At 31.3% G+C, this 23,955-nt stretch overlaps 1 protein-coding gene across 3 annotated transcripts in view; it reads right to left on the reverse strand.

Annotated features, from left to right (window-relative positions):
* Positions 1–23,955, reverse strand: part of LOC118200846 (AP-5 complex subunit zeta-1-like) — a 108,441-nt gene that overhangs the window by 80,322 nt on the left and 4,164 nt on the right. For all 3 annotated transcript variants that reach the window (XM_085817540.1, XM_085817529.1, XM_085817533.1), the window contains exons 4-8: positions 15,197–15,243; positions 7,116–7,213; positions 5,911–6,072; positions 4,134–4,229; positions 3,939–4,037 (exon numbers count right to left, since the gene is read on the reverse strand). In XM_085817540.1, the coding sequence (XP_085673666.1) occupies positions 3,939–4,037; positions 4,134–4,229; positions 5,911–6,072; positions 7,116–7,213; positions 15,197–15,243 (502 nt within the window). The remainder of the gene's footprint in view (positions 1–3,938; positions 4,038–4,133; positions 4,230–5,910; positions 6,073–7,115; positions 7,214–15,196; positions 15,244–23,955) is intronic.

Consider the following 23,955-nt stretch of genomic DNA (forward strand, 5'->3'; position numbering starts at 1 on the left):
TAATAATAAGGCATATTTATTGTATTCGCTTGGAACCTAATAATAAATACAATTTATTTTTCTACTCATATTGATATTTAAATAATTTAAATCGAAATTCTGAACATTTTCTAAATTTTCATTGTGTAACAGTTTTCTCTTAACAGATATTGCAAGCAAAGTAATTTAAGTAAAAAAGAGGAACATTTCTGAAATCAGAAGACAGAAATTTGCTTCATGCAGTCATCTTTAACAGTAAAAGCTTAACTAACCCGCATACTTGGAAATTGGCGAATATTCGGACAGTCGAGCGTAACTTAAAGGAGCGGAGGAGGGGTAGACTGTGGCCGCTTTTTAGATTTTTCCGCTAAATAAATGCTTTTGACATTTCAATATGTGCATCATATAAAAATAAACCAACCGAACTAAAAAATATTTTGCTTAGCAAACACAGTAAAACTCTAAGTGCTCATAAACAAATCTCGGACTGAACATCAAAATGAATTATCTCTGCAAAATATCGCAAATGTTATTGCGCAATACGTGCACCGTAATTCTTCCCTACGTGATATTACACAATCGGAATCAACAACTGTTGGTATTGGGAGAAAAAAGAACTAAATAACTGGAGAGTTTTTCATTCTAATTTTCAACAGACGGCGTTAAATTTCCGGAATAGAATCATTCTTCGCTTGGGTTGGTAGACCGCAGAACTTTTAGTCCTATTCAATCCAGATTGGAAAGTGACCCCATCCCCAAAAAAAAGGTCCGTCACTTGTTTTGCAGCGAACTGTAACAGTTTCAATATTCAAGATTTTGCGGAGAAAGGAGAGACCTCCCAACCTTCGTACTGTATAATGTATTGGCCAAAAAAATGAAACTATTTTGACTATTCAATTACTTTCCCTTTATTTAAGCCATTCCAAATATTATTCCTTAGAAAGATAATCTGTGTTAAAACACAACCATTTTTGGAAGTTTACTGTACTTCAGCAGTTACTGCAACTATGTTATTATAAACATTCATACATATGCTCATAATATAAGCATAACGATCATAATAAACACGAATATGAACTGACCAAGCGGAACAAGAATGCAAATCTTTTTAAGATCTTGATAGAAATTCAAACGTGTGTAGTATTGGGGTGGGAGGAAAAGAATGCCGAATGTAGCAGAATTTTCAATTGCTTTCGCAATTCTTTGACCAATAGAACGATGGGCACCTGTCTGTACTCTTCGTGCACACCAAAGGTTATGTTAATGCAGAGAAAGGGAGAAAAGCTATTTCCGGGAGTATGACTCACTATCTGACATTCCATATTAGGAAGAAAAGTTGTTTATTTAGTTTTGGCTTTGGTACGGGGAAAAATAGCGCATTCATTAAAAACAAAAAGCACTAAAAGCAAAAAAATAAGCACTAAAAACAAAAAATAAGGGCTTTAAAGAAAAAGTAAGAATCTATAAGGGCCTTTATGTTTTATTTTCAAATATAAGGACTTATAAGCACTTATAAGGACCGCTACGAATCCTGTTCCATGCCTACTCATCCTTCTATGAAGCGAACTCTGGAAGAACTCTGTACAATCACAAACTCACAAACTTATCCAGGTTTGTATTAAAATCAATAAGATTTCTTAAGGCTTCCCCACTATTTTTTTAGCATTCTTTCAGAGAGGTTGAGGTGTAAAAAGATCCTACTTTAAAATATATAAGTTTTACACAACATATCCTTAAACTGAAACCATGAAAACTAAGAGTATGAAAAGAAATACACTCTTTTGTTTACCTAACTTTCAAAGAAAAATACTACATTGCAAGGTCATTTCACAAAATACTTTTATGAAATATAATTTGCATTAATGCAACTAATACATTAAACAAATAGACAGTAGGGCTCCATGACATGTTTTGGCTTCAAGCCTCCAGTTCTGTAAATCTGGCCCTAATTCATTTGCTGTACATAGTAAAAAAATATATTTAAACATAGTTAGGAAAGATATCTTAGATTCACAAAACAGTTCTGACTTTTTCAGTGCAGTCAATATCTACAGAATATTACAGCCAAAGCACTATCATCTTCTAGATATTTTTGTAACAATGCAACTTAGAATGTTCTGCATAATATTCATAATTCCCTAATGAATTGCATTTTTAAGGCTGTTTATATCAAGTAAAGTGCATGTGAAAACTTGAGTTTTCAAATATCTTAATTAAAAAAGTGTACTGTGGTAAAGTCCAGGGAATTGAATAAGAGCTACTGACTAACACCAAAGTGAGAAAGAAATATTATGGAGAATGGGTATATAATTTTTCAGAATACTAGCTGCTGCATTTCCTGAATGAGATCTTTCACAGTTTTGTGACATTTGGTAGCTTTCATTCAATGCCCTAAACCAGAGCTTCCCAATCCACATACCGCAGCACAATGGTGCACCACACAAGAATAGTAATTAAAACTGTAACATCCAATTATGGAATGATAGTACCAGCAGACTAAAATGAAAGGGATTAATTAATATTTTGATACAAAAAAAAATTTCATGCAAAAATTACATAAGTTTATGTACTGATGGTATGGCTCCAACAGCAGGAAGAGGCAGATGTTATGTGTCAGAAGTCTGGTCTGAAAATCCTGGTGCTCATACAGTATGCTCTTTATTTATAGAGAAGCTTTCATGTTGAATAATTTACCTCTAAAGTTTACATTTAATAATATCATTAGAAGAATGAATGTGGACAAAAGCAGACCACTTCAAACATGTCTTTCTTTCCCCCTTCCCCAATTTTATGAGACGAAAAGGGGTTACAGCATCAATCTTTATTGTAATCTTGTATCACATTGAAATATGATAGCTGCCAAGAGAGGTTGTTCATTCTAATGTTGAAAAAAAATTTGATTACGGCAAAATACTAGAGGGCTATTTGCCTAAGGAAAAGAATACCTGCAAGGAGGACTTTCTAAGGAAAACTAGTTTTATACACATTACAGAAGATGAAAACTCCCAGGCAGTGTTTGCTGGCATTTGAAGCCTGGATCGAACTACCAGTGTTCAGCGACTGTATCACTTGGCTGCTAGTGGGGCAGGTAATTAGAAGACAATTAATGGTTGCAAAAATCAACCTACTTAGCCGACATAATTGAGTACCTAAGTGAACTTAATCAGAAAATGCAAGAACTACTTGAGAATACACTAGCCTGTATGACAAAATTAATAGACTCCAAAACAAAATTCCACGTTGTGAAGATATGGTGAAAAAATGGTTCTCTTGAAATGTTAAATCAATGTCGTAGTTAAAAAAAAAAAAAAAAAAAAAAAAAAAAAAAAAAATCAACAGCTACTATTAATCTAAATTAGCGAAGACAAATAAATTCAACTGGGTTCAAAATTCATTTACATCTTCATTAGATAGCCTGACAATTGATTAATCAGTAAAAGAAAAGGAGGACCATACTCTTGAAACTGAGTTTAAAGATGCATCAGTCACTGAAGATGTATGTATTATTAGGTATTTTTATTTCATTTGTTTTGCTCATTTCATGCCAATGATTGCATACAAAGTCTTATTAAAATGAATGTCTACCTGGTATGTTTATGCATTATAATGCAAAATCTGAGAGAGAGATTTTATTAATTTAATAACTTGAATGAATTGCTTAGATATTAATCATGTTAACAGAAAAATATTCCCTCACAGTGCATTATTTATACTTGTGAGGTGTGCTGTCATATGAAAAAAGCTGGGAATCACTGTCCCAGACCTTACTGCTATTTTTAAAGAGGTATTTGAAAACGCAAGTTTTCACATACACCCAACTTACATTAACAGCCTTAAAAATGCAATTTAACAACAGATTGCTATGCACAGCATTTTATTTTGCATCATGATAAATATAAAAACAAATATTAAAGAAACAAATTACTCATGGTTAAATACTAATAAAAAATATTACTAACGCCTATCAACTTGATCAATTATTCTCATGCAGTATTCTCGGAGGGAATGACTCAAATCTTCCAAAGAACTGCAATCCATAAATGACAGGGTTTGTTTTGCTGTAGATGATAACAATTTTTTTTTTAAATTTTGCATTAAATATTATAACAATGATATAAGATAATTTCTTTGAGAGAAAAACAGGTTCAGCTTACATCCTTTGCCAACTTTTGCATTTGAATTAATCAGATAAGACTTCATCATGGAGAAAACTTGGATATTTCGAAACTGCATGGGGTTAAGAGTAGGAGCTGAAATAATTAGATGAAAATTTGAAACATCTAACTATTGTTAGAAAATTACAAAATATAGCTGTAAGTATTTAAATATTTCTAGAAATTCAGTAATAAATATCAATCAAAAATTTAACACAAATTGACAACATGAAATCAGTTTGCTCGTAAACAATGCATAATGATAATTATGTACTTTCTTGTCAACCATTTTCAATAAATAGAAACTGTCATTAGACAGTGTGATTTACTATTAAAAATTCAATAAGCATAACATCGCAATACACTCAAAAGAACTTTATTTTTATGCAAACCTGATCCCAACAAGTCAATTTAGTTTTTGTAAAGAAAAATATAAGTTAGCTGCTATTTCTTAGTTTCCTCTTGCATTATGAAGATGTGATTAAAATTTTGGATCTTCTACAGAATAAAAAATAGTGGAGTTAAGAAGTTAAATTTTAGGTGACTCACTGTACTGGTATACATACTTAAGAAACATTGAAAGACTTGAGAATTTGGCAAAATAATACAGTTTAAGAACTACAGAATTGTGCAACATCACTTAGATTCATGTTTAATAAATGTATGTGGCACCAAGTTCACAAAGTAGGCAACAATTTTGTTACTACTTAAATCAGTATTAGGGATTATGGCTGTCAAAATGATTTGCACTAATTTTCATGAATTTATTTGTAATATAATGTGTCCATATTTATTTCTTTTAAAAGCTACATTTATAATTTGCAACTGTAAACTATTTAATTAAATAAATAGAAGTTATCTAACCAAATAAACAACAATTTGTTCCTTCAAACTTCCACTCTTATGGTTATGTAAGTTTGCTGGGATCTGCCAACTTTCACGGTCACCAAGAAATACATTAGTATACTGCAATATCTTATGATGAAACACAAAGCTACATTCTCATAACTCAGCAAATTCATTTTCAGTTGCACTCTTAAACACACAAATAAGAGGTTTGATTAATGAAAATTATCTTTTCATCCGCTGGCATTATTGTCTTTTGCTGTATTTTTAATTTTGATCTTAATCTGTGAGAACTGCTAATTAATAAGATGACAACACGAATATGGAACAGTCCCAGATATTTATGACACAAAGGAAGGAAAATTGTTATCATTAGCTATGTCAGCAAAAAAATGATAACTTTGTAGAGTTAAAAAAAATACAAACGTAAATTTTAAGTATGAAAACAATTCATTGTAAAAGCTTTAAAAAAAATTCTTTACAGGTATTTTTCTAGCAAGTTTAATATCACAACAAAATATGACCTTCTCAAAAGTTTCAACAAATGCTTATAGCTTAAATAGATAGGGTTCTTACAGAAATTCAGCTTTTAAGTTCCTTGATTTTTCAAGATCAAAATGAGCCTTTAAGTAAATATGATGAATTAATAAATTTATAACAAATGAGGAGCCATTTTCTAACTAACAAAGTACATCTAGCAATTATTCATCCTAAAATGTTATCTTACTGTTATGAGGAGTTATCACCAATAGCTTCCCTGATTTTAAATTTTCCATTGCCATGATATGCATATAAAATTTATTTATTATCCTCTTTCTTATATGTAGAATATTCAGTTTTACTATGATAAATAACCATGCACTTACGCACTCAAAAATGTGATAGAAATACACATTCATTCAAAAATTTTATTTATAAAAAATATATGTACCATAATTCAGCACTGTAAAGAAATCTTGTGTATCGGTACCATCTATTTCTGTAATGGAGAGTGAACTAGAAGATCTTCTAAAACCTTGAGGTCTACTTGAAGGTATAGTGACAGGTATGATCAGCCACTGGGACAAGAGTGATGATATCTTACCCATATCTCCTAAAATGTTGAAAAACAATAAAGTTGAGATGTTGCATCAATAAATAATTTTTGACACATACATACATACATACACACAACATACATACATTTCTGAATCTGATCCCAATAACACAAGAGTGCCTAATTTTTATATGCTAAAATGACTAAAACTGTATATTAAAACTACTTTACTGAGGTAATATTAGAAACAATATCAAAATATCAACAATTAAATCAAAATCCCAGTTAACCTGAAGAGAAGAATTTAAAAAAGAAAGGAGGGGAAGAGAAATAATCCATATTATATATAATAGGAAAATAATATTAACAATTTTACATGATAATTTTATAAAGAATTGAAAGTAGTTTTTCAAGTTCCAGTATGTCAAGCAATTTGATTTAGAAAACACATTCATTTTTATAAGCACATAAATTGGCACAAGGCATGCAAATAAGGTATTCAAACTAAAAGAACACACTGTAAATAATGGAAGACTAAAAATTATTATAAATAAGCAAACTAAGTGACATTAGAGAATATATTAACAACAGAACTTGAAGAATATCACTGGGTTCAAACATGGCAAGAAAAGTCAATTAGAACTTACTGTTTTTTACTACACAAATTTTTAATATTCTGAATTATAAATAATTAAATTGGAAATGGCTGTATAATTAAACTACAAATGATTAGCGGATAAATATTATGACATTGTTTAGAATGATTAATTTTATCTTATGGATTCCTGTTTTTGTTTTTGCATATTTCAGAGTTCACCGATGATTTATGATACTACTTTTTCAATTGTACCTGAAAATTCAATTATTAGTATTAATTATAATAGTTTTGCTAAGTTTACTTAGCAAAGAAATCAAGTAAATTTAAATTCTCCAACAAAGCTTAATTTCTTTTAAAAAATTTAACCATTTTTTTTTAAGACAGGTTAATACACCAACACTGAATCAGAAGCTGACAAGAATACGGTTTAAAAAAAAAAAAAAAAAAAAAAAAAAAAACTGAACTATACAACAATATGGCTTAAAAAAAAATTGATACAAACCTTGACTTAAAGTCAACTTTGAAGAAGCAATAGCTTTAGACAAAAATGCCAACAGCTGAAAATGAAACTCTACAGGCCAAGTTTCATGATACAGACACCTTTAAATAAATATGTACGTAAATATAAAATATGAGAAAAAATATTTGATGAGAAAATTCTGTGTAACAAAATAAGAGTTTTATGTAGATAACTAGTAGTTTTGCTGCCAGTCTTCGTCTGGCTTTTAAATGTACCGGGAAAATGGCTGAAGGGAACACCAAACGTTAAATTTAAAAACTGCATAGAATTTTACTCTGCAGAACAACTTCATAAAAAAAAAGTTATTACATATAAAAAAATTACAATGAAATAAGCAATATCCCTTAATACAAATAGTAACTATCCTAATAAATGAATTAACCAACTTCCCTTTGCAAAATCTTAAGAACTTGAATGGTATAAAGGAGGTTAAGAACTTCGTTTCCTAAAAAAAATCACTCAAAACTTTTCAATACCTTAAAAACAGTGAAATAGCAATAAATAACATAAAAGAATACAAAAACCAAAAAATTCTGAAAAGCAAAGTATAATTAATGATATTTTATCTTATATTTTCAAGAGAACAAAATTACAATGAAATAAGCTATATCTCTTAATACAAATATTAATTATCCTAATAAAAAAATTAACCAACTTTCCATTGAAGGAAAAATCATACAAAACTTTTCAATATCTTACAAACACTGAAATAAGCAAAAAATAACATGAAAGCAACTCAAAACACATAAAATTCCACGCAGAATTTTACTCTACAGAACAACTTTATCAAAAAAAAAAAAAAAAAATCAATAAAAATGTATTATATATAAATGACAATGAAATATGCCAATCTCTTAAAAACAGTAACATAAGAAATATGATGAAAAATTGTTGCCAAATCCATATTTCTAAAAGAATGAAACTATTCAAAATGATGCGATTTCATCAAAAATCTATCAACAACAATAAAACAGGAAAATTGTTGCCAAAATCACATTTTTAAAGATGTGAGATGTGAAAAGTGTACTCGGTAGCTTCACTTAAAAAATTTTTTTAAAAATACAAAATATTATCATTTTTCCAAAATTCTTTTTGTAAAAGGAGTCGCAAGGATGAAAGTTTAACGTGTCCAAAAATCAAAGAAAAATAAACCGCACATTTTAAAAAATAAACTTTTTAAAAAATATCCTGTTGAAAAGGTGTTAAGCTTCCTTTGTTAAATAAATTCGTATTTAATCGATTTATTGAGACACGGAATTTATTTTAAGTTTGTAAAATAGCTAAGTGCCTACGTTTCAAGACGATGTGAAAATGGAGTGTGTAGTGTAAAATCTCGCTTTCCTATAGCCCATTATGTCTCAAAATGACGCGATTTCTTCACGAAACATAAAATTAAAAAAAAATTCGAATTCGAATTTCGAAAAAAAATCGCTTCGAGGTGCACTGGTTGTCTAGATGCACCTATGTACCAAATTTCGTAGCCGTGGGTCTATTAGCTTACGCGCAGCGCGAATGAAAGACACACACACAGAGACTCTTTCTTTTATTATAAGTAGAGATTTTCATTAAAAGTGAAGCAAAAAGCATGCATCTTTTATATTTACTGATATAACACACATTAGCAAGATAAATAAATTAATAAATAAAAACAGAGAAAAAAAGGTATATACTCAAAATTTGATAAAGCACACTAGAATTTATTCTCCATTAATTATCCTTAACTTGGATGTCTAATCAAGAATTTTAAATATAATTATACCAGTAGCCGAGCAGTTAGGATAGCTCTGCACTGGTAGTTTGATCCTGATTCAAATACTGGAAAATGGACTGTGTAGATGTTTTCTTAATTTTTTCTCTGTGTAATATAAATACGAGGGTTGGAACTTTAATAGTGGCAACTATTTATTTACAAGGAATACAAAAGTGATTTATGTCACCATGTTTTACAGTCCTTCAATATAGTCGCCAGCATTGTGTACAACCCGTTTCCAACGATGTGGAAGTCGCAGATTACCCGTAGCAGCGCCTGTTTTGTTGATAGTTTGAATGGACCTTTCTACTGCCGCAAGAACCTCAGGAACAGTTTGGAAGCGAGTGCCACGAAGTGGTTACTTCATCTTAAGAATTAAGTTATAGTCACAAGGGCTTAGATCTGGGGAGTATGGTGGATGGTAAAGCACTTCCCAGCCTCATCGCTTGAACAAATCAGTCACAGCTTGCGCTGCATGCGGCCGAGCATTGTCATGCAAAATGAGAGAAGCGTTCTGCAGAAAGTGTCGCCGTTTTTTCCTCAAAGCTGGTCGAAGATCGTGCTCCAAAAATGAGCAGTAATACTGCGCAGTGATGGTTTGCTGTGGGGAACAGTATGCGTTAGGATGACACCATCACAGTCGTACATGTGAATCACCATAACTTTCACATTGCTGGGGTTCTGAAGAAATTTTGAACGTCGTGGTGACCCGTGATGACGCCATTCATTTGATTGGCGTTTCAGTTCTGGCTGGTACGATCGGGCCCAAGTCTCATCCAGCGTAATGATACGGCGTAAAAAAGCATCTCCTTCGCGCTCATAGCACTCCAGGTGGGTTCAGGCAGCATCGTATCGTAGCCATTTCTGCATTTCCGTCAACTGATGTGGAATCCATCGTGAAGCAATTTTTCTCATGGAGAGGCATTCCTTCAGAATGTGCAGCACAGTCGTATGCACTAATCCTGTTTGTCCAGCGGCGATCACTGTCCATTAGTGCGGCAACAGCTTGCACGTCTGCATAGCTGACACTCGGACGACCTGGCTGCAGCATGTCTGCCACGTTTTGGCGTCCTTCATTGAATGCTTTCACCCATCTTGCTACAGTTCTGTAAGGCAATGCAGATTACCCGCAAGCCTCTTGAAGCCCTTGATGACACTGTCGTGCTGTACGACCTCTGGCACATTCAATTTTTATCCAACATCGTTGTTCTTGTTTTGAAAACATCCTAACAACACTTACTATAGACCGCGAGCTAATACAAGGATCCATTCTTCGCGTCACTCTGCATGCGCGCGATGTAGGTAGGACGAGTCTTTTTGCTGAGAGGTAAGGTAGGTATGCAGTTCACGTGTGGTATACGCGATATTCTTTGGTTTTGTTGCGTAGAGTTTTTTCAGCTGTGTTGCCACTATTAAAGTTTCAACCCTCATATAAGACAGTTTCCCTTAGAAAGTCCCTCTCACCTCACCCAAATACTTCTTATGTGCTTTGTCATATATAAATAATCAACCATACATAAAAATAAACTAAAGCTGAAGGAAACAATATGTGATCGTTGCTGTTCTGTTATCAAGACCGAATTCAGAAATGCATGAATGTATGCACATGTGCATATATGTGTACATGTACACACACATACATTCATGCTTACATATATACATGCATATATGAACCCATCCATCTATAGATACATACATACATTTTTTGATTCGGTACTCAAAACAGAACAATACCACATAATTTTCCCACTACATTACAATTTCCAGCTACTTCATTTGAAGTACACTAAAGGATCATTTATTTATACAGTGCTGCAAAGTGACTTTAGGCATTTAGTTGACAGGCTAAAACCATGTTTAAACATAAATACAGAGAGGAGCTTTCACACAGGAATTTTTAGACTAGAGCTGGCAAAGCAGATGTTATCTGTGAAATCACCTCTATTTTTATTTATGTTTAAATGTCAAACCTTGAGTATTTTATCTTATTAAGTAAGATATTTACATGAACATTAGACATTCCTCTATTGCTATATTTTTCTTTAAAATTTGGTAAGGTCTTAAACCAAGTATCTTGATAAATGAAATTGCAGAATGGGAGGAAGGAGTTTAATTTCATATTGTATAGAAAAATTACACTGTTTAATACTAAATAAACCACATAACTATAAGATGTTCTTTATCAGAATTACAGCAAGATAAAACAAATATTCACCTATGCTTTTATTTTTTTAATTAATCAAATTAAAAAGAGTAAGAAGGATCTTATATTTAAATAAATATGCTTATTGTTATGTTATAAATGCTTTCAGATATTTAATCAACAGTAATCAGTGATGATGTGAAGTACTTTAATGCATCAGGCATGTATTAACTTGTAATAATAATATTATTGTTACAAATATTTAATGGGGAAAAAATGCATTGGTCATAGCTAAGTATCAGTTGTCTCATATCATGGCTCCCAGTAAAATTAAATTTCCCTGATTAAATGCATTAAGCCAGCAATTAAATTGAGTATCAGTAATTAAATAGCATTTTAATGCCTTTACTACAAAATACATTGAAATAATTAGTAATATTATAGAAAACTTAATTTATCTTACCCATTATTGTGTGAAGTAAATAAAAATAGTATGGAAAGGAAATATATATTTGAACCATTAAAAAAAAAAGGAAAGTTTTTTCAAAAATATTTTTTAAGTTTTTTTTTTTCAAGTACTAAAGAGTGTTTGTATTTTTTTTTTTTTTTTAAGAATATAATAATCTTTTAGCACTTGAAAAAAAATTGAAGAGCTTAAAATTACACTGGATCGAAAAAGTGTTTAATAAATATAATTAATGATGCAGAGTTCACACAATGCCTTTATAGTCATAACTCAGATACAGTATAAAGTACGATATCCAGACACGTCAGGACTTCGGCGAATCCGGATTTTTCCGGATATTGGATCATCAGTTTAAATCTGGTAAGATGGCATGCAGAAATTATACACTTAAAAATATGAAATCGTAATTTATGAAATAAAGAGCAATTGTGATCTAAAGGGTATCAAAATTTATATATATATATATATATATATATAAACCTTAATATTTATTTGTTTACTTTATTAAACATTTCTTTCAATGTAAGTTGTTTATGTTGCTTCGTTTTTTTGTGCTAATACTTTCTCTTTAATTCTATAAACAGACATAATTTTTTGTTCAGTTACAAAGTTCCACTGTTCAAGTCCTGTAATTGCTGCGTTGAGAATACCGACTAACTTGTCAATCAAAATTTATTCGTTTTCAATAACCTCTCTGTCACTTTCTTCATTATCGATAGCGATATTTTCTGGGTCTAGAACCATAACTACAGATTCCACCCTCCATTATTTGATTGATGATTGGGGTATTGTTATCGCAATGAAAATCTCCTGTTATATCATCTTAATTTATTACCACTTCTTCACATTTCTTTACAAAATCCATTAACTGGAAAATTTCACCTTTAGTTTGCGATATTTGAAAACCTTCAAATTTGCGGCTATCATCTTCATCGTCCTCACCATAAAATATGGTTAGCTGGCCATAAATTATGCCCAGCATTATTTTAACGTATCTGGAGACACATCCTCCCACGATCTTGCGATGCTCCACACAGCAGATTTTATGCTAAAATATTTCAAAAATTATTGAATAATCTTGTCATTGTTCAAGAAATGTAACATGGATTTTAAAAATGCTACTTTATACTCGCATTTCAGCACGCGCACTATTCCGATATCCATAGGCTGAATGACGGCCGTACAATTTGGAGAGAAGAATAATATGAATACATTACCTTTCACTAAAAATTTAAGTGAAGTATGAGCCGAACAGTTGTCTACAATCAGTATTATATTTAAGTCATCAGGTAAACCAGCCGAATTCAAATGTTGCCGAGCCTCGGGTATATAATGATTTTCAAACCAATCATTCATTAATGCTTGTGCCATCCATGCTCTTTTATTTGCACGATATATAATGGGGAAAATCGTTACTCCTTTAAATGCTTGAGGTTGTGCATGTTTTCTGACTACGAAAAGTTTTCACTTGAGCGTTCCTGCAGCATTTGCGCATGCTAAAATTGTTAGTCTTGCTTTGGAATCTTTGGCACCAGTTCGAGCCTTTTCTATAGAGGACGCCGAGGTATTTCGCAGTACATATTGCCAGAAAAGGCCAGTTTCATCAGTATTGTAAATTTGTTTTGGAGATAATTATTCACTAGTAATGAGTTCAATGAATTCATCTGCAAATTGTTCAGCAGGTTCAGTATCAGCTGAAGTTTTTTCATCCTAAATTTTTAATTGTCTTAGACCATGGCGATTTTTAAACTTGGTTAACCAACCTGTCGAATATGTGCACTCAGTGTTTAAGTTGATTTCTTCATGAAATATTTTGGCTCGAGCCATTAGCAGTGCACTCAGTGTTTAAGTTTATTTCTTCATGAAATACTTTGGCTCGAGCCATTAGCAATGAACCCGTCAATGACAAGCCCTTGCAGCGATGCTGTCTGACTCATTCAATCATCACTTTGTCATGATCGTCACTTTTAGCACAACAAACACTTTTTCTGTTATTCATTGCAAGGGGGGTGTCGGAATCCATAAAAAATTCAAAAGTTCTTTTTCTGTTTTTCTTATGTCATATACAGTTGACCTTTTTAATGCCATACTCCTCGCATAATTTTGAGACAGATATGCCTTTATCCATTTTTTGCATCAATTCCACTTTTTGTTTGATGGACATCGAAACATGCTTTTGCCTTGTAGATCCTTTGGCAGCTTCAGAATTGGAAACTCTAATAAATAAAGACATAATTGAAAGTTAAAGCTTAATTTTTATAAAATTGCTGTAATAATAACAGTCTGCAAACAATAATAATAAGCTGGAACAAATTAGAAGATTATGGAGCAGCACAGTCTGCTACATTAACTGAAATGCATTTGAATCAGTGAAGATAATTTTAGCCTAGCTTAATAACATCCGCTATACATTACTGACTGTGTGTCACAAGTTTGGCGATGAAAGCCAAGTTCTCTCACTAAATTTTGTTTTGTTCCTATTGCATACTGAATCAAGCCTAAATTGTATTAATTATTTACTATTCCTACATTTATTTCTTGTACATGCTGAAAACTAATCCGAGTCCTGAATAAATAAACTTCCAACAGATACTTAAGGCTTTATCTAGGGCTGGTGCTAGATAACGCCTGGTGCAGTCTCTGCAGGTCCTAAATTCTCTCCTACAAAGCGCCTAAGTTCTAAATTTTTGCCGCGCCTAAACTTTGGATCCCAGTGCTTTCCCTAAATTATACAAAGCTTCTCATCCTTTAATTTTGCCACTTGGTGCTTTATCAAATTCCAAAAATTTTGTCTTCCCTAAATTCTGCCGTTCAGTGCCACTTCTGAGTTTATGGTAAATAACATATCAGTTACTCTTAATTAAAATAGCACTAAATGTAACATTTTGGCCTATGAGTTTCATTAACAAAATCTATTTTTAGCATATGAAAAGAAATTTTTGTTGAATTTTCCCTTGTCAACATTTCTTACAGCATTTAAAAATCTATAATCATCGTCAAGCATAATGTTAGCATAAAAGGTTGCCATACTCTTGTTATTCAATTACTAATATAAAAAAAAGTTTAGACATCAGTGCATGAGTTATTACTGATGCTGTCATGTATTGATAAACATGCGGCAAATAATGTCTCACCAGGTCGGCATCAGGGCCATAAAATAGGTGAATGTTTCGGTTTGAGATGTATGCCAAGCAGATACTCAGTTACGGGGCCAAATTATTATTCACACAAATTTATACTTACATGATTGTTTTTCCATAACGAGGTATTTTATTTAGTGCCCAAGTAAAATTAAGAATCAGAATTTTTAAGTGAAAATCTCCATATATTTTACCATGGAAGGAAAAATCAAATGCACATACGTAAAGCATACAAAAATAAAAAGTTTGTGGCTTTGAGGTCCGGATTTTAGATCATTCTGGATAATGGACATCCAGATTTCAGACTTTGTACTGTACTTTAACTTCATCAATTTTATGCCAAGATGGCATAAAAATCCACCAATCGCAGTGAAGCAAACACAAACTGACATCTGGTTGATGATTTCTTTGTCATGCACATTCATGCATGCATAAATTTACCTTCACTGATTGGCTATGGGTTAAACTCTATTCCAAAGGTGTAAACAAAACTAATGATTTTCATGTCTTATGAAAAAAAAACTCAGATAAATCAAATATACAGAAAAATTACAATGAACTTACGAAATCATATTCCTGATGACATCATCAATACCACAGTCCAAAAAATCCTAAAATTTTTTTAAAAAATGAATTAATTAATTTTATTGAAATGGTAACATACACTGCTAATATTTTGATTTTTTTTTTCTTTTTTTTTTAAACATAATTTCTTGTCTAAAAATGAAATGCAAGAACCTTTTAAAACTGAAATTCGTTTTGAGTTAAGCTTTGATTTAATTCAAGAATTAAGATTTAGTTCATGAATTGGCACTTGGAAATGTTATTTTCATCAGAAAGAGAAGTAAAATATTTGTATTACTTTTTAAATTTAGAATTTTGTTTCTCTTCCTCTCTCCCTCAAACTCCAATTTTGCTTTAAAGATTTAATGGCAACCAAAACTTCCTTTTTAAAATTTTTTTTTGATGTGTTAGCCTGATCTGAAGTTTTGAAACTGCAAATTAATTTTTACTTTTAATCCAAAAATCTAATCTGCAAAAATTCTATATGTTATGCAAAACATATTGTTGAATCAGTATTTCGCATAAAATATGTGGCACTATCAGTGACAGTTGGAAACTAACCTTACTTTAGTTTAGATAGCTCATCATATTCTAACAATCACGAATGGGATATTACAGAGATGGCATCATTGTGGAATATGATTTTACACCTTGAATGTCCTTATGCAACTGTTCAATTATTTCAAACTTTAAAATTCAATTATTTTTTATTTCTGCATTTTTTAACAATAAAAAATTTAAAAGAAGTATTAAAAAGTACTATTACAATAAACAAAACTACTTTTTAACTACATTTTTAATTTAAAAAACATTTCACTCAAGTAGCAATTAGGTCCACTTGCAGCAGAGTAGTAAAGCAAATGAACACTGGTAGTCCAGTCCACAGCTTGATTGGACAGGCTGCACGGGAATTTTTGTTGTTTTTCTTCATGTGTAATGTATATACAAACCAGTTACCTTTAGAAAATCTTCCACAAAGGCATCGCTCCCCTTAGCCCTTGAGTGCTTTGTCATAATCAAATAAGCTAAACTAAGAAACAATTTTAAAAGATCTGAAATAATTTATTTAAATAATTATTTTTAAATGGTTTTTGGTACTTTTCCTTTTCGGCGGCGCAAATCTTGCCAAGTAGACTTTATTGGCGAAAACATACAGTATACACATAAAAAGTGTTGACAAATGTTAGTTCCATGAATTCTTTATTTTGAAGGTATAAACATTTTAATGTCGTTTAAAATTTTGTAGAAAAGCCAATAAATAAAGACAATAAATTTGTAAAAAGACATTAATTTAAGAATTTACTATGCTTTCATCGTACAACATCCTGATTCGTTGGTTCGTATCACGTCACCCCAAGTGATTTCATCTCACGCAAACTACGCTACAAAAATCTAATTCTCTCAGTAATTATCCACATTAATTTCAAGTTTCTTAATTTGGAATACAAGTTTAAATGCAAACATTATTTCAATTCATACGAATAGCTTGCCCAGAAATTAAAACCGCAGTGCTTTACTTCGCTAGTGCATTCTCATTAAATGAATAAATTTAAACCTTGACTTTGCCTTTTCTATATTTTTGCAATCGGGTGAGCAGTGTGATTGCATCCTAATTGACTTGATTACCGCCCGCGAATGACCTTAGGGCATAAAATTGAACTATCTGGTAAAAATTCTATGTAATTGTTTTTACCAGATAGTTTGATCTATTGAAAGAAACAATCAATCTGATAAAAAATGGCTGCGACTTGTTTTGAAAATATAAAGTTAAAGTAAAAGGTTACACCAGCGAGGATATTTCGTTTGGCATCGGTTGTACCATTACTGATGACTTTATCGGTTGTGCCTGCGAAGCAGAAAAGTACCTGGTTTTTATTTGATTATAGTTTTATATGTGGTTCCTATTATGGTACAGATGACTGGAATTATGTATTAAGTACTGTATTTAACTGATCTCAGATGACTTTCTATGATTATTATTTACTTTTCCTGTGGTTCCAAAAAGTGTTATTCAGCTTAGAACAGCTATCAATAATAAAATAGATCCAATTAATTTTTTATTAATTTTTCTTTATGATTTCCTAGGTTTGGCTTACAGTGTTGATTTAAAAATAAATATGGTAAATTAAATTATGTTTAATTTACCATATTTATCTTACATTATTAAAAGTCAGATAAATATGACTTATCTGTCACATTAAATTTTAGATTTTTGAAACAATATGTGTTGTTTTGTAATCAAAATAAGCTAACCTTTAATGGTAAAAATATAACAGACTGAAGCATCAACATATTTCAAATGCTGAATATAAACTATTAGATGGTAAGAAGACACAATTATTGTTTCCTCCAGCTTTTAATTCAGATTTAAAGTTTGCCATATCTTGTAAAGATGAGAACATTCATAACATTTTACTTCATGTTTAACATAAATACTTCACATAAGTATGAAACACATTAAATTTTTTATTGGGAATGCTAAACTTAAATCTATTGCATATCAATCTGCTAACCATTTTCATTTACTCCATTCACCAACAAAAAGAAATACAGAAAAAAAAAAAAAAAAAAAAAAAAAAAAAAAGGTGAAATTAAAGAATTTGATAATTTGTCAAAGTTCTCTAGGGCTATCAGCTATTGGAATGGAAAGGAAAGGAATAATGAACTTAATTGCATGCATTGCATTTTGACGACATGAAACTGATTGAAGGAAGTTGAACAGTTACTGATTAAAAGAAGACAGTTATTTCCTGTTGTAGACAGATATTAACAAAGATTAAAGAAATTCCACAATGCAGATTAAAAGAGATAATTAACAGAGATTAAAAGATTATTTGATACAGAGATTAAAGAAATATAGCCATCATTAAATCTAGATGAATACGTATACGAGTCTTTGGTGCTTTCAGATTATCTGGCCCCCTCTTTGAAAAGTCACCAACTCGTTGACTAATTTTTCCCCAAACTAATATGCGAAAGGCTACAACCATTTTGAAAATTGCAGTGCACTAAGAACTATAGAAAAGAATAATGAATCCATAAAATAATAATAATAAAAAGAAACATCCAAATAAAACATTTACCTCTCTGAAAAAAATATTGTATTTTTTTTTTTATTTTATTTTTATTTTTTTTTTTAACTGTTGTTTGTGTTGAATAAAAAAAATATCAGTGAACTGCAGAAATCCCACACTGCACAGGTGTTATTCTCCCTAAATACACAGTGATTTGTTTTTTTTTTTTTTTTTCCCTTAAAAAACACTGAAGCATCAAATTTAGCATCAGCACACAAATTTTTATCCATAAAAATCAATTGTTTACAAAGTGCAACTTTATGGAACACAATTTTTTCCATTCTCTACTATTAGGCAAAATGTTATATTTCTATAGAAATGCAATGCTTTCTTTTTAATCAGCCGGCAAAGTCCACAGTCCCATTACAATTCCTTACAAGAAGAAAAATGCCTCAATGCAACTAAAACTAACACTAATGGTTGTTGAAGGTGAAAATCAATGCTCATCTGCTGTTCATGTGCACATGCCTTGATTGCCATACAAACAAATTTGGGTGACAAAATTGGTTGCTTGTTTGGAAGCACTTCCGCAAAGGATCCGTTAAATCTAAACATTGCCAAAAATGGCGATAAAAGTTCAAAGCTGGTAACCGGGCGAGTTGGTTTGTCGGAGGTAGCAACCTGGTTCTACAAGCGCTTGCCTTAGACAAGGAATGTTTTTCGTCTGTTCGGGACTCCATTTTGCCGCTGGTTAGTGGTGCGTCACTACCGGATGAGGTGGTGAAAATCGGCGGGGGTGAATGATAATTTATAATACGGCTGTGTTCTCACGTAATTTTTAAAAGACTTTAAACATGCAGAACCATAAGGCTCCTTAAATATTAAAATTAATGTGGGCCACAATAATATACATTTTAAATAATTAAGTTTTTATTTTTATTACTGTTATTTTTACCTAAAATTATTACAATTAAATCAGCTTTTGTGCTTTAAAATTTGATATATTTTTAATGCATTTTTAACAATTACTTTTCAGAGGATTCTAGGTGTTTATATACAATAGATGATTAGACTGAAATAAAAATTATTATTGGTTCCCTGAGACGACAAAATACTTTTATGTATTCCCAGACTCATTAAAGTTAGTAAACCACTGTTTTGAGTAATTGATCAAAGTTTGAATGAATCTTGAAAGATAACAAGATATATAATGTTTCTTCTAGTTTTATTTACAATGGTACTTTAAAGGATTTGAATATTATTGAAGATTCTTGGCATTGTCAAATTTATTATGAAAAAGGCAGTTGTTTCAAAATAAAATATTTTAAGCTTTCAGCAAGTAAATTCAAAAACCAACTTTGAATAATTGCTTGTGTAAAATGAATGTTTTAAATGTATTATTTAGTAATGAATCCATTAATTTATTATATGTACAGTAGTACTAATTATTAAGCATAATTTTGAGAATATTGACAAGCAAAGCAGTTAATGAAAAAGACACTTTTTACTAAAAATATTAGTATTCTGTATGAATGACAGAGAACATATGTAATGAAAACCATGGCCAAATATCTATATATATATATATATATATATATAAAAAAAAAAAGAAAAAAAAAGAAAGAAAAAGTATTCTCTACCTCGACACTTGAAAAAGTAATGTCTGATTACATGATATTGCAAGCATTTTCTTCAGATTTTTCCTATATTTTGTTAAGACCATTGAATACTGGTAGTTTGATCTGGTTTCATATCATGGTTAAAGGGCTGGCTGCATGGTTGATTTTTCTAGTTTTCCTCATATGTAATGCAAATACAAGCCAGTTTCCTTAGAAATTTGTTCAAAAAGGCATCCTTCTTCAGGTCGATAGCAGGTATTCTTTGCCATATTGGAATAACCTAAACTTTCCTTCAGATTCTACATTGACATGTTATATCTGTTCTAAGCAGGACAATGATCATTCAGCTTCTATCCGTGTGGCAGGAATATATTTAAAACATGTCAGAACAATGGGATTCGTAACAAAATCAATCATGTTTTAATCTTGAAAACTTTATAAATTTTCCCGATTTTTTTACATTATCAGTTTCACTAACAAGATATTCATACTTTTGTTCAAATTTACAAGCAGTTGAGCAATTAAATACTGGTAGTTTGACCCAAGTTTGAATCTTCAGTATTCAGTTTCTTGGGCCGTCACACTGTCATGCCCCCTAAAGTTATTACTGCTTGGCATAATAACAATCTCACTTGACCATGTTACCCACTTTGTCAAAACTAATATATCAGCTGCAGTCTCTCCAAAGACTCTTACTATAACAGAGATTTAAAAAGATCTTTCTTAGAATACAAATAGGTTTGTGAACGTCTGGCAACAATTCATGAACTTTTCACGCAAAGCATTTACAACTCATTTCAGATACAACATTTTGAGAAGTGTTTCATTTGCCTTTTCATACATATGGCTGCATCGTTCAGAAGAAAATGATGTTGTCATGATTAATTTCATCAGGCCTGATGCAGAATAAAATACTGGAACTGCTGGTTTTACTTACATCTGTTATAAGAAGAAATAATTTCAATGATATCCTGGAACTGGAATTATCCTAGGGTACGTATTAATTTGTCAACAGCATTGGTTATTTCATAAATGAAAATGAGAATATTGCTTTTTCCATTCTCCCTTTAGATATTCTAAATTGCACTAATGTATGCAACATTCAATTATGTCCATTTTAAGGTAAATTTGTGGAACATCATTTCTTATAAGTTTCCAAACATCTTTTCAGAAATGGACTTTCTTACAAGATTTAGACAATGAAGATATATTTAGTGATCATCAGTTTGAATCCGAAAAACAGTGTGACTCTTCAGAAGACATTCCTTGTGATCAAAGTGACTTTTGTAGGAAAAGATAAAACAACAAAATGGAAGAATGAACCCTTTCGAATTCAAAGATGCATGGCGTCACATAATATCATAAAAAAAAAATTGCTTGACACATATATTTAAAGCTGTAGCTTCACCCATCGATGCATGGAAGCTAATATTTGATGACACAATGATTGAAATGCTCTAATATTTATGTAAAAAATATTTCAGGAAATTTTAAAAGAGATGCAAAACCTATGGAGAAAGAAGTGTTTCTTGCTTTTCAAGACTCATATATAGCTGAATTGCACAAATCCTCCCATGTAAATGTTAGAGAATTACGGGCGACTGATGGAACAGGATTGAATATTTTTTGTAAAACAATGAATTATGAGCGTTTTCTTTTCATTCTTCGTGCCTTATGATTTGATGATGTCGGAACACGATGGCAGAAGAAAGAGTGATAAATTAGCTCCAATAACGGATTTGCTTGAAAATGTTGTCAAGAATTGTCAGAAATTATATCATGTAGGGGAATACATGACTTTTGTACGAAAAGCTAGAACCTTTTCAAGGACGATGCTCCTTTCTTAAGTATATGCCTAAGAAAAATGCAAGATATGGTATAAAGATATTTACTGTGGTTGATTTTACAACCTTCTATACTTTCAACATGGAAATTTACTCAGGTCAGCAGCCAGGTGGACCATACAAGAAAGTCAACAGTTCTTGTGAAAATGCAAAGTGCATTCTAGCTCCATTATACAATTCTGGAAGAAACGTTACCACACGCAGTTGGTATACCAGTTTATAAATTGGCCAATTTCTTACAGAAAAATAAACTTTCTATCGTTGGAACAATATGCAAGGATAAGAAGATTATTTGTCAACTATGCACAATGATGACCATATTGATGAATGCACGGGAGATTAGAAAAAATCTGAAATAATTACGTTTTATAACATGACAAAAGGAACAGTTGATCTAGTCGACGAAATGGGTGGCACTTATTCTGTGGCCAGAATATCAAACCAATGGCCTATCGGCTTATTTTTTTCGCTATTAAATATTGCCGGCATAAATTCAAAGATCTTGCATTTATCTACTAAAACTCCATCAGAGAATTTCAGGAATAGGAGGCACTTCTGATTTGGCCTTTGCACTTTTAGATTATCATTTGAAATCACGAAAGAAACAGAAGGAATACAACGAAGATTCGCAAACAAAGAAAAGAAAATTATGTTACCGGAGATGTTACATGTGCTCAAAGGAAAAAGACAAAAAATCAAAAACTATATGTGTGAAGTGTAAAAAAAATATGTGTCAAGAACACTGTGAAATAGAAGCTTCATTCAAACTACAAAATATCTAATTCTTACTGAGCCTAATTTATTTGAAAATTAATTATATAACTCATTGACCATGTAATAATTCTGCATAATTTGGATTATAATTGCATTCAAAAATAAAAAACACAAATTTCTCATAGAAATCAATGATTCCTAGTCATATGAAGAAAACGTAAGTATTTTTGATTTATTTGTTATTAATTTTAAAATTAACATTATTTTTAAGCAATTTTATATAATAAATGTAAATAATATAGAATGCATTATTTTACATTCTTACATTTGTACGTCATTTAATTGCGACGTACGTTCTCGTGTTATACAATTATTATACAGTTATAGAGCGCGCGTCCTCCCGAGTTAACTATATACCGCTAAATGTCGTGGTTAACCTATTAACCTATTTATTTTACTTCTATATGCTATATGTCTTATAACTTGACTGTATACCGCTAAAATCATCACTTCCATATGTTAAACATCTTACAACGTAACTATACACAGCTAAAATCATGGCCGATTAGCCGTTGGCGAGCTTGGCAAATAAATACGCACTGGCGCCAATGGATCCTTTGCAGAAGAAAACCCGCTTGTTTTGATGACATCATTACCTCATGAACACTTTTCAAGGAGGTGCAGATAATCAGAAAGTACCAAGTCTTTCATAGATGTTCTGATAATTAATTTCATATTCTTACAAAAAAAGTTATTTCAAATCAGTTTTGTCACTGGTCCATTTTTCCACTGATATTTAAAGAAGTTAAGAAGTCCAATGCAATTTAGTATTTCAGGTACTGCTGAATAATTTACTCATACAGATTTTATATAGAGTTCTATACAATCATTAAAGCATTATTTCATTCCATAATTTTCATTACATACTATAAAATATCATATTTCATTGCATACTAAAAGTACTAATAGATACAAAGAATTTTAGTCACATAAAAATTAATTTGTTATTGCTAAAAAGGCTCTACTCTTATATGCGCCCTAAGATCACCAAATGTGGCGATATGTGTTCTGTGCTGGTTTTTGGTGTGTTGTATGGCAACCCTTTTGACATTGAAAACTCTTTTCCTGGAGTGGTTTAATTGCTCGTTGGTTCATGCTTTGAAACGGCCTACGTTACAATGAGAGACATGGTTGCAAGAGGGTCTTGCAGATTATTTTTAGTGGCTGTGCATGATAGAAGTAAGGAAACACTGATGTAGTGTATTAAAGAGTAGACTGAGCATTATTTGTACAACTATTTTTTCGGACGGCTGGAAATCTTACAAGGATTTAGGAAAAGAAGGTTTTGAACATTTATTTGTGAACCATAGTATGAATTTTCTGGATAGTGTGTCTGGCTATCATATAAATACGATAATGATTACATGGCGGCATGTTAAAGGCGATATGAAATTGGTATTTCTGCTGTTCGAAAAAGCATTCATTCATGGTAAGTGCATTTTATTTTATTCTTGTTCTTATTTTGTAGAATGTTATGTTCATTGTTTTTTTAGTATGAATTTCTGTCG

Source organism: Stegodyphus dumicola, chromosome 1, assembly GCF_044657685.1.
Source record: "Stegodyphus dumicola isolate Sdum_Otavi_A_Nest chromosome 1, ASM4465768v1".
Lineage (NCBI taxonomy): Eukaryota > Metazoa > Arthropoda > Arachnida > Araneae > Eresidae > Stegodyphus > Stegodyphus dumicola.